General features: G+C 43.2%; 1 protein-coding gene across 1 annotated transcript; it reads right to left on the reverse strand.

The window, feature by feature from the left end:
• Positions 1 to 2,065: 2,065 nt before the first annotated feature.
• LOC120023435 (protein LBH-like) lies at positions 2,066 to 2,808 on the reverse strand. Its single transcript, XM_038967452.1, has 3 exons — positions 2,719 to 2,808; positions 2,248 to 2,446; positions 2,066 to 2,139 (listed from the first exon to the last, which is right to left on the reverse strand). Exons 1-3 carry the CDS (start codon positions 2,806 to 2,808, stop codon positions 2,066 to 2,068), a joined length of 363 nt encoding a protein of 120 aa, XP_038823380.1.
• Between the last annotated feature and the right edge of the window lie 12,164 nt (positions 2,809 to 14,972).

Genomic DNA, 14,972 nt, shown 5'->3' on the forward strand with positions numbered 1-14,972 from the left:
GTGAATAACTGCCAAAAGACATGCCCTCTCAAAGCCTTAATTTCAGTCCTTGGTCTGGGTGGGAAAAGACAGTCGGACGCAAATGGACAGGCATGTCCTAGTTTTCCTGACCTTGGCCTCATTTAAGCTTAATGACCCTGCCATGAGAGTTCTCTGCCCTGCTGCCCTGATGATGGGGAGACAACATCCCCATCCAGTTCCTGCTGGGCGAGAGGAGGCTGAAAGTGATGTTAAAGGCTGAGGATGCTGGGTGGGTGGTGAGACTGAGCAGAGATAGGTTAGGTGTGGTGTGTGGTGGGGAATCTAACTTGACCCATCACGACCCGCTTTGAAGGACCTGTTTGAAGCCAGCAGAAGAGGAAGATGAAAGTGGGAACACAGCGTGGGCACCACAAGAACAAAGATCCCTTTTAAAAGCTGAAAAAAACCACCTGATGCACCTCACCTTAATGCTATTCTATCAAAAGGCACTTTTACATCAACAGGGAGGGAAGTGGCTGTCTGACGTGGCTCACTCTTTGTCCTACAAAATGGAACAAAATAAAAATCAAAGAGGATGGAAAAAACACAGACAGAAGGTTGTAAATGTACTTGTGATGATAATCACCATGATAAAGGGGACACTGGTGATGGTGATTGTATCAACATGCAGAGAGAGAATCAACAGGCAGGTTTTATACAACTGGGTCAAATATAGCTTCAGAAATGATATGGAAATCTGCTTGCCATGGTGATGCTGCAGCCATGTCAAATGGCTGTTACCTTTTGACATGGCTGTAGCTGTATGTAAAAGCACAACTATTTCTACTTGAGGGCACAATATGCTATTGTGACCAAAGAGAAAAATGATGTCTGGTGTTTATGTTGAAATAGTTATAAAAATAATCAAGGAGTAACATACTAAATCACTAGAGTCCTGCTGCAGTAGTTTGGTACCTTGTCTAATATTTTGATACATCATTGTGAGTCTTCATCAAATTTGAAGACCCAGTGAGCCTCTAAATAGTGCACAGTATTGACATTCCATTAAAATAATAGACATTTGATAAAATATTCTACACCATATTTATTTTTTCTTTGCTCTCCAATGCTGCCCTTTTGTTTTTCCAGAGGTGAGCATGTTTGCTGTGCCGAAGGGCTCTTAACAAGGCTGTCAGCTGAAAGGTCACATCCAAAAAGGAAAGAGAGATAGAAAAATAAGATTGAGTCCCTGCCACTCATGTCTGTGTCTAGATGAAGACACTGAATCTGACCTATACCAGGAAACCAGATCCAAGAGAGCCATCAGACATGGAGATTGTGGATGGTGGGGAGTGGATCGACATGAATAGGGTGAGAGAGAGAGGGGGAGAAAAGTATAAAGGCACAGGCTGACAAAATCAACAAAAAAGGTTTGGCAAGCCTAAATACTTTATTGTTTGTGCAATAACTGAGGCTTCAATCTCAGCACTCACTTTTTGATTGTTTATATAAACTGCAGAGGAGAAAAAGGCAGTTGCGGTACATACACAGCATTTTTACTCCCATTGATTGTAACAGCTAGGACTATCTCTGGATGTTAGCTGCTGCTTTTTATGGTAGAACAAGTTGAAAGAACTCACTTACACATTCAGAATCATAGTTTTTCACTAGACAGGAATACCCACAGTTGTCACCACTTTATCTAGCTTACATTTTACTTGGAGTATACATGCTGGACACAACTTTGAATACTGCTGTTCAAAAACACCTCAGTTCTTACAAAGTACTCCACATTTTTACACAAGGTATCAAAATATCTACAATGAGAGGACAACAAAATTATTCAGTGCTGCGTAGCTGTGATCTAGTCTGCATGTATATGAAACTGCACAAGCAAGCTATTGAAGACAGCTTTTACAGACCGCTGTATAGCCTGAAACATCAGAATGAACTCATTGGTTTTCTTGCAGTGCGCAGGGTGTGAGGGTAACGACCCTCCAAGTCCCTCCTCCACTCTCCTTAGTGCCCCTGCCCACCTGTCTATCTTTGTTACTCTGGACACATTTACAGTGATAGCAGCTGTGGAGGTGGATGGAGGATCTTCTCAGTTAGATTCCTCCACTACGGCCCCATACACCACTTCACTGCTGTCCTGCACCCCGAGATTCAGATCTTCATCTGGGAGACACATGGAGAGAGGTGTCACAATCAGATAGGGAAAGAGTCTCTCTCACACACACACACTTTACATTGAGGTAATCAGAATATCATGCCAGGTTATCCTACCTGCGGTCTGGTCCTGTGTGGTCTGAAGAGGAGTGTGTTTGTGGGGCTGCATCCCGCCTGGGGCCTCTACAGAGTTGGGATCCATAGGGGGCCAGCGGAGCTCCCCGCTTTCCACATTGCCCCCATCAGAGGGCTCCACCACAATAGAGGGAAGTCTCTTGGATAGCTTGGGATTCCGCTCATGGGTATCTGGGAAAATCTGGACACAAGAAGTAGGGTCGATTGACTCTTTATTAGGGTGTTTTACTCTTTCTTATAGGGATTTGAAGTTCAAATCTGAGATCCTTGCAATGAGAGCTCATACAACATTTTACAAGAAAGATCCAAAATTAAAGGCACATTCGTAATTGGTAGGCTGTCAATTAATCTCTTGGTTGAGTGACTGTTGGATGGATGGATGGATGGATGGATGGATGGATGGATGGATGGACGGACGGACGGATGGATGGATTGAGGCAACAGTAGACTCACCTGAAAGGATATGCCCTGATCCCCTGATACTGCTCCAGCTACACTGAAGTCCTTTATCACAGGTTCCTGTGTGTTCATCACCTCAGTCATCCTATGAACAACAAGGGGACCAAGGCAATACTGCTGTTGTATACCCTTTTATGCAAAGAAACGGATGTGGTTTATTTCTATAATAAATTCATACAGATGTAGGATCTTAATTTGATCACCCTGTTGCAGGAGAACATTCTTGCAATACACTTGAAGTGTATTTGAGGTTTAAAAAGGCTTCTGAAGTTTGTAATTTCCACTTAGAAATTTCAGACTTGATTTTCCCTTACAAAAAATGTATAAACCCCAACAAAAATGTCCATTCATTATAATCCACATAATAATTCACATTTCCTGTTGCTGCAGGATTATTTTCCTGCTGTAGAAAACTGTCTCAAATGAAGATCCTACATCTGAATCGCAGTTCTACTCAGAGCTACTCAAGTCAATTGTGATGCTTTTTTAATCTCCCTTCTTGGTCATTCTTGCTTCCCTCGCTCGCTCAGCTGTTGCTTATTTGATGACAACTTTGACTAGAGAGTACAGTAGTGCCAAGCCAGCCTCTGTGGTCCAACGAGACAGCCCTAAAGTTGAAAGTGTTTTGACACAGAAATCATAGTCACTTTACAGGGTCCTGTACTTCCAGTCTCACATGCAAATAAGCATACAGAAACCTGGCACTTCAAGAACAACCTAAACTCAGGAAATATTAAGACTGTGTAGCAGAAACTTGTCTGAAGAAGGCTTCTTTTTTTTCTTTTTTTTCGTTTTGATGTGAACGTAAGCAGCGTATGAAATGGGAATGACAGTCTGTGTGATTTTCTGAGTATAGCAGTTGGCAAAGTTTGGAAAAAGACAGCTGTTTTGGGTGTTTTCAAGTGTGTACTATGTAGTAATTACTGATGATATGAAAGTCTGAATTCTGTCCTTTAAACCTGGATGTGTTTTGTTTTTTCTTCCTTGTGTCATATTACTATGGTATATTTTCAAGCTAATTGCTCCTTTATTCCTACTCAAAAGCACATATTGTCCCTAGATGGAATTCCTGTGGTCACTGTGTGTCTTGACCCCTCGGCCGTCCTCGCTCCAAGGGAAAGGCTTCTCTTATTCAATATCAGTTGTGAAGTCATACTTAGCATGGTTCAATGTAATTGCGAAAGCTTGGGTACACATTGCTGTGGGTTAAGAGTTTGGTATGTAGTGTTACTCCATACAACATACGACACTATTCTGTATACTTCTGGCCCTTCTTTGGACACTGTGTTAACAACCCTCCAGGCGAGCTTCAATGCCATACAACTCTCCTTCCGTGGCCTCCAATTGCTCTTAAATACAAGTAAAACTAAATGCATGCTCTTCAACCGATCGCTGCCTGCACCTGCCTGCCTGTCCAACATCACTACTCTGGACGGCTCTGACTTAGAATATGTGGACAACTACAAATACCTAGGTGTCTGGTTAGACTGTAAACTCTCCTTCCAGACTCACATCAAACATCTCCAATCCAAAGTTAAATCTAGAATTGGCTTCCTATTCCGCAACAAAGCATCCTTCACTCATGCTGCCAAACATACCCTTGTAAAACTGACCATCCTACCAATCCTCGACTTCAGTGATGTCATTTACAAAATAGCCTCCAATACCCTACTCAATAAATTGGATGCAGTCTATCACAGTGCCATCCGTTTTGTCACCAAAGCCCCATATACTACTCACCACTGCGACCTGTACACTCTCGTTGGCTGGCCCTCGCTTCATACTCGTCGCCAAACCCACTGGCTCCAGGTCATCTACAAGACCCTGCTAGGTAAAGTCCCCCCTTATCTCAGCTCGCTGGTCACCATAGCAGCACCCACCTGTAGCACGCGCTCCAGCAGGTATATCTCTCTGGTCACCCCCAAAACCAATTCTTCCTTTGGTCGCCTCTCCGTCCAGTTCTCTGCTGCCAATGACTGGAACGAACTACAAAAATCTCTGAAACTGGAAACACTTATGTCCCTCACTAGCTTTAAGCACCAGCTGTCAGAGCAGCTCATAGATTACTGCACCTGTACATAGCCCATCTATAATTTAGCCCAAACAACTACCTCTTTACCTACTGTATTTATTTATTTATTTTGCTCCTTTGCACCCCATTATTTCTATCTCTACTTTGCACATTCTTCCACTGCAAACCAACCATTCCAGTGTTATTGTATTTACTTCGCCACCATGGCCTTTTTTATATTTTTATTATATTTTTATTTATTTATATATTTTGTTTGCCTTCACCTCCCTTATCTCACCTCACTTGCTCACATTGTATATAGACTTATTTTTCTACTGTATTATGTATGTTTGTTTTACTCCATGTGTAACTCTGTGTTGTTGTATGTGTCGAACTGCTTTGCTTTATCTTGGCCAGGTCGCAATTGTAAATGAGAACGTGTTCTCAACTTGCCTACCTGGTTAAATAAAGGTGAAATAAATAAAATAAAAAAATAAAAAACAAAGACACCTACCTACTGTAATGATGGCATGACACCAACAGACATCAGGTTAAAATAAAATACCACAGCATGATGTGACTAGGAGGAAAGGTGTGTGAGTGATAAGATGGATGCAGATGGAAAGAATGTCATCAAGGTGCATCCAACTATTCAAAAGCAAAGTCTGCATACATTCCAACCCAATAAAGTGTTTCTCTTGTCAGAGACACAGGTTCAAATACAAGTGTAATCTTTACTATTGTCCTATTTCAGAGCCAAGCAATATTGTTGAGCTGGAGTAACTGCTAAAATGCACTCACCTATATCCAATCCTTTCATATTAGTAAGGACTAAGAAATATGACATAGGAAAGGAGGCAGCTCCTCGTATTAAGGCGCACCCATGTCATACCGTGACACAATGTAGTTGCAATTGTCCAGCTCTGTCCGAAATGCAGACACATAGACTCAGTGCTAAACTGTAAAACACTACATTTGAACACTCTATTCTCTATTATTATAGGATATTTGTGTTTGTCCTAAGCCATTTGTTGATAAACACAAACTGTTTATAGGCTACTAACTCTAACTGTGCGCACCTTAATCATGAATGTCTACCTGTTTGGAGTGTTTACGTCCTTCAAAGCGGAGTTGAGGAAGGTGTTTTTTCAGAATCTTTTTTTTTCAAGAGAGAGAGAAATCCGAGAGACAAGTGTCCTTATACACAGTAATGTTCCGAATGAAGTTTCCCCAGCACGCGAGTACTGGAGTATGCGCACTTGCGCAGTCGGGTGACTCGACTGACACCATTGCCTACTGAGAGACCACAGGTAGGATAGAGACAAGAGAATAATTGATTATTCTGCCAAAACTATTACCCAAGAGTGTACACTAGGACAGTTGCGATTTTAACATGTAAATCTTGGTGGGGCAAAAAAATCTAACAAATATTAACGCATGCCAGTAAAGCCACTACACAACACAACACTAAACAATACATTACTTGGACTATAACGGCGACAAAAGGTACCCACAAACTGGTTGGGACTACATAAAGCTGTCCCAACAGCAGAGCTTTCTTTTCAGCACCATGGAGTGAATCCTTACCGCTGCTACACCTGGCTATCAACAGAGCCTTGTCTGGTAGTGAAACAGTTCATTCAGCCTCATTTACTGCCGTTTAAAAAACATAGCTGATATGGCTGACTTGCCGCCACCAAATGTGGTTTCAACTGACAATTGAGATGAACAAACTATGGCATAAATATATCATTATGGACACTTAGCACGCTGCGCATTGGTCCTCCTCTTCTTCCAACCACGACAAGCGTTACAGTCTTTCAAAGATCATTTGTAAAAATCCAAATAACTTCACAGATCTTCATTGTAAAGGGTTTAAACACTGTTTCCCATGCTTGTTCAAAGAACCATAAACAGTTAATGACATTGCACCTGTGGAACGGTCATTAAGACACTAACAGCTTACAGACGGTAGACAATTAAGGTCACAGTTATGAAAACATAGGACACTAAAGAGGCCTTTCTACTGACTGTGAAAAACACCAAAAGAAAGATGCCTAGGGTCCCTGCTCATCTGCATGAACGTGCCTTAGGCATGCTGCAAGGAGGCATGAGGACTGCAGATGTGACCAGGGCAATAAATTGCAATGTCCGTACTGTGAGACGCCTAAGACAGTGTTACAAGGAGACAGGACAGACAGCTGATCGTCCTTGCAGTGGCAGACCACGTGTAACAACACCTGTACAGGATCGGTACATCCGAACATCACACCTGCGGAACAGGTACAGGATGGCAACAACAACTGCCCGAGTTACACCAGGAATGCACAATCCCTCCATCAGTGATCAGACTGTCCGCAATAGGCTGAGAGAGGCTGGACTGAGGGCTTGTAGTCCTGTTATAAGGCAGATCCTCACCAGACATCACCGGCAACAACATCGGCTATGGGCACAAACCCACCGTCGCTGGACCAGACAGGACTGGCAAAAAGTGCTCTTCACTGACGAGTCGCGGTTTTGTCTCACCAGGGGTGATGGTCGGATTTGCGTTTATCATCGAAGGAATGAGCGTTACACCGAGGCCTGTACTCTGGAGCGGGATCTATTTGGAGGTGGAAGGTCCGTCATGTTCTGGGGCGGTGTGTCACAGCATCATCAGACTGAGCTTGTTGTTATTGCAGGCAATCTCAACGTTGTGCGTTACAGGGAAGACATCCTCCTCCCTCATGTGGTACCCTTCCCGCAGGCTCATCCTGACATGACCCTCCAGCAAGCCAATGCCACCAGCCATACTGCTCGTTCTGTGCATGATATCCTGCAAGACAGGAATGTCAGTGTTCTGCCATGGCCAGCAAAGAGCCCGGATCTCAATCCCATTGAGCACGTCTGGGACCTGTTGGATCGGAGGGTGAGGGCTAGGGCCATTCCCCCCAGGAATGTCCGGGAAATTGCAGGTGCCTTGGTGGAAGAGTGGGGTAACATCTCACAGCAAGAACTGGCAAATCTGGTGCAGTCCATGAGGAGAAGATGCACTGCAGTACTTAATGCAGCTGGTGGCCACACCAGATACTGACTGTTGCTTTTGATTTTGTCCCACCCCCTTTGTTCAGGGACACATTATTCCATTTTTGTTAGTCCCATGTCTGTGGAACTTGTTCAGTTTATGTCTCCGTTGTTGAATCTTGTTATGTTCATAGAAATATTTACACATGTTAAGTTTGCTGAAAATAAACGCAGTTGACAGTGAGAGGACGTTTCTTTTTTTGCTGAGTTTATAACTATTTGTTCAGCACTTTTGAAATGTACAGTGACAGAATTCAGAACATGGGCCATTCTTACAGTATTCTCTATGTACACCAAGTCAGAACCATAGGATAAGTAAAGGGGGCATATAAGCAGACAACGAAAGCTCTTACAATAGTCAAGGATTACGTTTCTCTAAAACAGGCTATAGGCTACATGCGCACAACCAAGTCAGAACAGTAGGCTAAGTTATGAGGGGGAGAGGAACCAAATTATTAGGGTGAGGCACATGGGCTACTAACAGCTTACTACACAACATACACTTAGTATTTCTTTCTAAGCTACAGTATACATACCTCCCTGGCATATTACATAATTTATGAAGCAGCATACAATACATTTTTGGTCTCACATTGTTGTGCTGTGCTCACTTGAACAGGAAGGTGGCGTGGCAGTCCTTCTTGTGGGCAAATTTTGTCATCAAACTTTGTCATCAAAGTCTGGCTTTCTGTATTTATGGTGCTTTCAAGACAACTGTAAACTCGGGAAAAAACAAGGTTGAATCCTGACATCAGTGATCATCAGGTCAGAGCTCTAGAAAGAGGCCCGAGTTCCTGACTTGGAATTCCGAGTCGAGTTGGATGACTGTTCAAAACGCATTTTCCCAGTCGGAGCTCGTTTTTTTCAGAGTTCCCAGTTGTCTTGAACTCACAGAAGTCTGCTTTGCAACGCTTGTAGTTAGCCATTGATTCCTTCAAAATCACTCGTTGTTGAATTTACGATTTCCAACTTGTTGTGTAATGTTTATGTCCAATGGCCAATGAGCACCGATAAGTTTTATCTATAATTTATCTTCATATGACAAGGATTGCCATAAAGAGCCAGACTACGGTTTGCAACTGCACATGGGGACAAAGATCGTACTTTTTGGAGAAATGTCCTCTGGTCTGATGAACCAAAAATAGAACTGTTTGGCCATAATGCCCATTGTTTGGAGGAAAAATGGGGAGGCTTGCAAGCCGAAGAACACCATCCCAACAGTGAAGCATGGGGGTGGCAGCATCATGTTGCAGGAGGGACTGGTGCACTTCACAAAATAGATGGCATCATGAGGGAGGAATATTATGTGGATATATTGAAGCAACATTTCAAGACATCAGTAGCGAAGTTAAAGCTTGGTTGCAAATGGGTCTTCCAAATGGACAATGACCCCAAGCATACTTCCAAAGTTGTGGCAAAATGGCTTAAGGACAACAAAGGTATTGCAGTGGCCATCACAAAGCCCTGACCTCAATCCTATAGAAACTATGTGGGCAGAACTGAAAAAGCGTGTGCGAGCAAGGAGGCCTACAAACCTGACTCAGTTACACCAGCTCTGTCAGGAGGAATGGGCCAAAATTCACCCAACTTATTAAGTTAAGTTAAATAATTTAAAGGCAATGCTACCAAATACTAATTGAGTGTATGTAAACTTCTGACCCACTGGGAATGTGATGAAAGAAATAAAAGCTGAAATAAATTATTCTCTCTACTACTATTCTGACATTTCACACACTTAAAATAAAGTGATGATCCTAACTGACCTAAGACAGGGAATTTTTACTAGGAATAAATGTCAGGAATTGTGAAAAACGAAGTTTAAATGTATTTGGCTAAGGTGTATGTAAACTTCTGATTTCAACTGTATATACAGTCCCAGTCAAAAGTTTGGGTTTTTCTTTATTTTTTACTATTTTCTACATTGTAGAATAATAGTGAAGACATCAAAACTATGAAATAACAAATATGGAATCATGTAGTAACCAATAAAGTGTTAAACAAATCAAAATATATTTAATATTTGAGATTCTTCAAAGTAGCCTCCCTTTGCCTTGATGACAGCTTTGCACGCTCTTGGCATTCTCTCAACCAGCTTCACCTGGAATGCAGTCTTGAAGGAGTTCCCACACTTGTTGGCTGCTTTTCCTTCACTTTATCCCAAACCATCTAATTTGGGTTGAGGTCGGGTGATTTTGCAGGCCAGGTCATCTGATGCAGCACTCCATCACTCTCCTTCTTGGTCAAATAGCCCTTACACAGCATGAAGGTGTGTTGGGTCATTGTCCTGTTGAAAAACAAATGATAGTCCCACTAAGCGCAAACCAGATGGGATGGCGTATCGCTTCAGAATGCTGTGGTAGCCATGCTGGTTAAGTGTCCCTTGAATTCTAAATAAATCACTGACAGTGTCACCAGAAAAGCACCCCTACACCATCACATCTCCCCCAACAGATCCACAGATGCCCTTTCCTACTTGGACAAAAGGAACACCTACGTGAGAATGCTGTTCATTGACTGCAGCGTTCAACACCATAGTGCCCTCCAAGCTCATCACTAAACTAAGGACCCTGGAACTGAACACTTCCCTTCTGCAACTGGATCCTGGACTTCCTAACAGGAAGTCACCAGGTGTTGAGGGATAGGCAACAACACATTCACCATGCTGACTCTCAACACTAGAGCCCCTCAGGAGTGTGTGCTTAGTCCCATCCTGTACTCCTTGTTAGAGGTCTTCACAGACCTGTTTGTGGGTGGTTGTTTCCTGTTTAGTGTTTGTTTCACCTTTCAGGACTGTTCGTTTGTCGTGTTTGTTGTTTTGTCAAGTGTTGCGTATTTTATTAAATAATATAAACACTTACCACGCTGCACCTTGGTCCTCTTCTCCTTCTCCCGACGACGTGCGTTACACGCTCACAGTACAGCCCCTCCCCCGAATGCTAGAGCTGCACCTCAGTCTCCCTCCTCTCGTGCTTTATCAGCTCTGGTTAAGGAAGTAGCTTAAAAAATAAATGCTCTGCTGCTTCCCTCACTCTGGGTCTGGATCCAACCAGGCCTATACGGAACGGGTCTAGTTGTCCTCGGGTCAGTTCGGAATGGGTCTCTATATTTAAAAAAATAAGCTATGCATATCGGGTGGGAAAGCTCCAAGTCCATTTTGGAAAGGGTCCAACTTTTTGGACCAGTGAAGACCTCTACTCCCTGTTCACCCACAACTGAGTGGCCGCACACAACTCCAAAACCATCATTAAGTTTGCAGCCGACACGACGGTGGTAGGCCTGATCACCGACGACAATGAGACAGCCTATAGGGAGGAGTTCAGAGACCTGGCAATGTGGCAAACTGGCTGCATCACCGCTTGGTATGTCAACTGCTTGGCATCCGACCAGAAAGGCGCTTCAGAGGGTAGTGCAGAAGGCCCAGTACATCACTGTGGCCAAGCTCCCTAACATCCAGGACCTCTATACCAGGCGGTGTCAGAGGAAGGCCCTAAAAATTGTCAAAGTCTCCAGTCACCCAAGTCATAGACAAAATTCTCTCTGCTACCACACGGTAAGCGGTACCGATGCACCAAGTCTGGAACCAACAGGATCCTGAACAGCTACCCCCAAGCCATAAGACTGCTTAATGCCTTCCGAGTGGCGTAGTGCCACTAGAGGTCCTTGTTCGAGTCCAGGCACTGTAGCAGCCGGCCGCGACCGGGAGAACCATTGGGCAGCGCACAATTGGCCCAGCGTCGTCCGGGTTAGGGGAGGGTTTGGCCGGCAGGGATGTTCTTGTCCCATTGCGCACTAGCGACTCCTGTGGCAGGCCGGGCACAATGCACACTGACACGGTCGCCAGGTGTACGGTGTTTCCTCCGACACATTGGTGTGGCTGGCTTCCGGGTTAAGCGGGCATTGTGTCAAGAAGCAGTGCGGCTTGGCTGGGTTGTGTTTCGGAGGACGCACGGCTCTCGACCTTCACCTCTCCCGAGTCCGTACGGGAGATGCAGCAATGGGACAAGACTGTAACTATAAATTGGATAACACAAAATTTGGGAGAAAAATGGGTATAATAAAAATATATATATTTTTTTTAAAAGACTGTTTAATAGTTTGTTAAATAGTTAACCAAATTGCTACCCGGAATATATACAGTGCATTCGGATAGTATTCAGGACCCTTAACTTTTTCCACATTTGTTACGTTACAGCCTTATTCTAAAATGTATTACATTGTTTTTTTCCCTCATCAATCTACAATACCTCATAATGACAAAGCAAATATTGGTTTTTAGAAAAGTTTTCAAATTTACAAAAATACAAAGCTGAAATATCACATTCAGACCCTTTACTCAGTACTTTGTTGAAGCACCTTTGGCAGCGATTACAGCCTTGAGTCTTCTTGGGTATGACGCTACAAGCTTGGCACACCTGTATTTGGGGAGTTTCTCCCATTCTTCTCTGAAGATCCTCTCACGCTCTATCAGATTGGATGGGGAGCATCGCTGCACAGCTATTTTCAGGTCTCTCCAGAGATGTTTGATCGGGTTCAAGTCCGGTCTCTGGCTGGGCCACTCAAGGATATTCAAAGACTTGTCCCGAAGCCACTCCTGCGTTGTCTTGGCTGTGTGCTTAGGGTCATTGTCCTGTTGGAAGTTGAAGCTTTGCCCCCAGTCTGAGGTCCTGAGCGCTCTGGAGCAGGTTTTCATCAAGGATCTCTCTGTACTTTGCTCCGTTCATCTTTCCCTCGATCCTGACTAGTCTCCCAGTCCCTGCCACTGAAAAACATCTCCACAGCATGATGCTGCCACCACCATGCTTCACCGTAGGTATGGTGTCAGGTTTCCTCCAGACGTGACGCTTGGCATTCAGTCCAAAGAGTTCAATCTTGGTTTCATCAGATCAGAGAGTCTTGTTTCTCATGGTCTGAGAGTTCTTTAGGTTCCTTTTGGCAAACTCCAAGTGGGTTGTCATGTGCCTTTACTGAGGAGTGGCTTCTGTCTGGCCTCTTTATCATAAAGGCCTGATTGGTGGAGTGCTGCAGAGATGGTTGTCCTTCTGGAAGGTTCTCCCATCTTTTTTATTTTTATTTAATTGAATTGAACCTTTATTTAACTAGGCAAGTCAGTTAAGAACAAATTGTTATTTACAATGATGGCCCAAAAGGCAAAAGGCCTCCTGCGGGGACGGGGTCTGGGATTTAAAAATATATATACTGTACATATAGGGCAAAACACACATCACGAGAGAGACACCACAACACTACATAAAGAGAGACCTAAGACAACAACATAGCATGGCAGAAACACATGGCAACACAGCATGGTAGCAACACAACACGACAACAACACAGAGTACCTCTGGAGCTCTTGAAACCGGTGTGAAATGGCTAGCTAGTTAGCGGTGTGCGCGCTAATGGCGGTTCAATCGGTGACGTCACTCGCTCTGAGACCTTGAAGTAGTTGTTTCCCTTGCTCTGAAAGGGCCGTGGCTTTTGTGGTGCGATAGGTAACGATGCTTCGTGGGAGGCAGTTGTTGATGTGTTCAGAGGATCCCTGGTCCGAGCCCAGGTTGGGGCGAGAATTTTTTTTTTTTGAAACACAAAAGATAAACTTACTATGCACCATTTTAATGGAATCCCACGGAGGTGTTTTGCATTGCACATTTACCTGAACTAGCCTAAAACAACAACTGAGATAATGGAAACTCGGGAGGGAAGAAAAAAAATACATTGGCTCATGTAGCTGTGTTACACAAAAAAACTCTGTGTAAATCTGTAAAACAGCTAATAATAAGTAATTTTGGGCTGATAATTAAGTTGAGTATTCAAGGTTTCCAAAACCGTATTATAATCAAGGATCAATTTGTTTCTAGATAGAGCATTTCACACTTAAATAATCCCCTTAGCTAATCAAAAGGGATGTGGAATGACTCCAATGTAATGCAATTGGAGTCATGATAAGGGCAACTGTCTACCATTCATAGCCTCCATGACTAAACACCATTGCCAGTGTCTAATATGTCAAGTTTCACATCATCTCAATTGCAATTCAAAGGCCAGGCATTCTTCAGTTGTAACACCACACATCTGGAGCTTGTGAGATTTCCCTATCTTTTCCATGTTTTCAATTCAAATTTGATCATGGGAAATTCCACGATAACGGATTTATGCTGAGATTCCGTTTTTTTACTTGAAAATGTGTGCCAAACAAAAACCATTGATTTCAAAATTTAACAAACCATACAACTCTATGCACAATGACTACTTTAAACAATTTACACAGTCAATCAAATTAAATTAAACAGTTACTGGAAAAACTGTGCAGATGCAAAGTTTGGCAACATTATTGGACATCACATACATAGCAGCCTACACTGGGTGTTGTACCATTTATATTTGTATTACATTATGAAGCGCACTCATTTTCCCTCAGAGCAGGTGAACAGTTAACTGGCTATCTACCTCCCTATTTTTATGCAATATGGAAAGAGTAGGACACAGTAGGCTACTGTAGAACTACAGTTACAACACTTGAATATAGGGTTGTGTTTATGTTGTGCGTAGATAAGGCAATTGGAGAACTGGTTAACAGTCAGTGGTCTGTCTGACTGATTCATTGTGGAGCTGCCGATGTAGCTTCGAGATATCACTGTCATCCCTGCTGCCATCCTCTCAGGCTCGGACAACTTTACTGACACTGCTCTTACACAGCTGAGTGCCAAATTCATTCTGAGCTGTATGATTAGAACACTACTAACCTCTAGTGACAGCATTCAGGTACTACTGCATCAGTTCATTCCATTGCTGCATGCAACATGATTGAAACACTTCAACGCAGTTCCTCAAGCAAACATACAGCTTTGCAAATGTTCCTACCATCCACATTAAATGGGAGGCATTTAGTCATGTTTATTCACTAATAGTTGCAAACCTCTCCTCTCCTAGACATCTAACTAAGCCTGCCTGAGCAACGGTCTTACGGTAGTTAAAGCCACACTGTAAAATGTGCACACATACCACCAAGAGTGGGCCTACCAATTAAATGATGTTGAATAACTCATAGTCTGTAGCTAGCCAGCCTACATAATCCACAACAATGGCCCGTAGCCTGCTATAGAAACTAGCTCAATTCTACATTGCTGGATATGGCATGTCTGTAAAGAAGAAAACAGAAATCTGAGTGATATTTAAT

This window comes from Salvelinus namaycush, chromosome 28 (genome assembly GCF_016432855.1).
Source record: "Salvelinus namaycush isolate Seneca chromosome 28, SaNama_1.0, whole genome shotgun sequence".
Taxonomy (NCBI): Eukaryota; Metazoa; Chordata; class Actinopteri; order Salmoniformes; family Salmonidae; genus Salvelinus; species Salvelinus namaycush.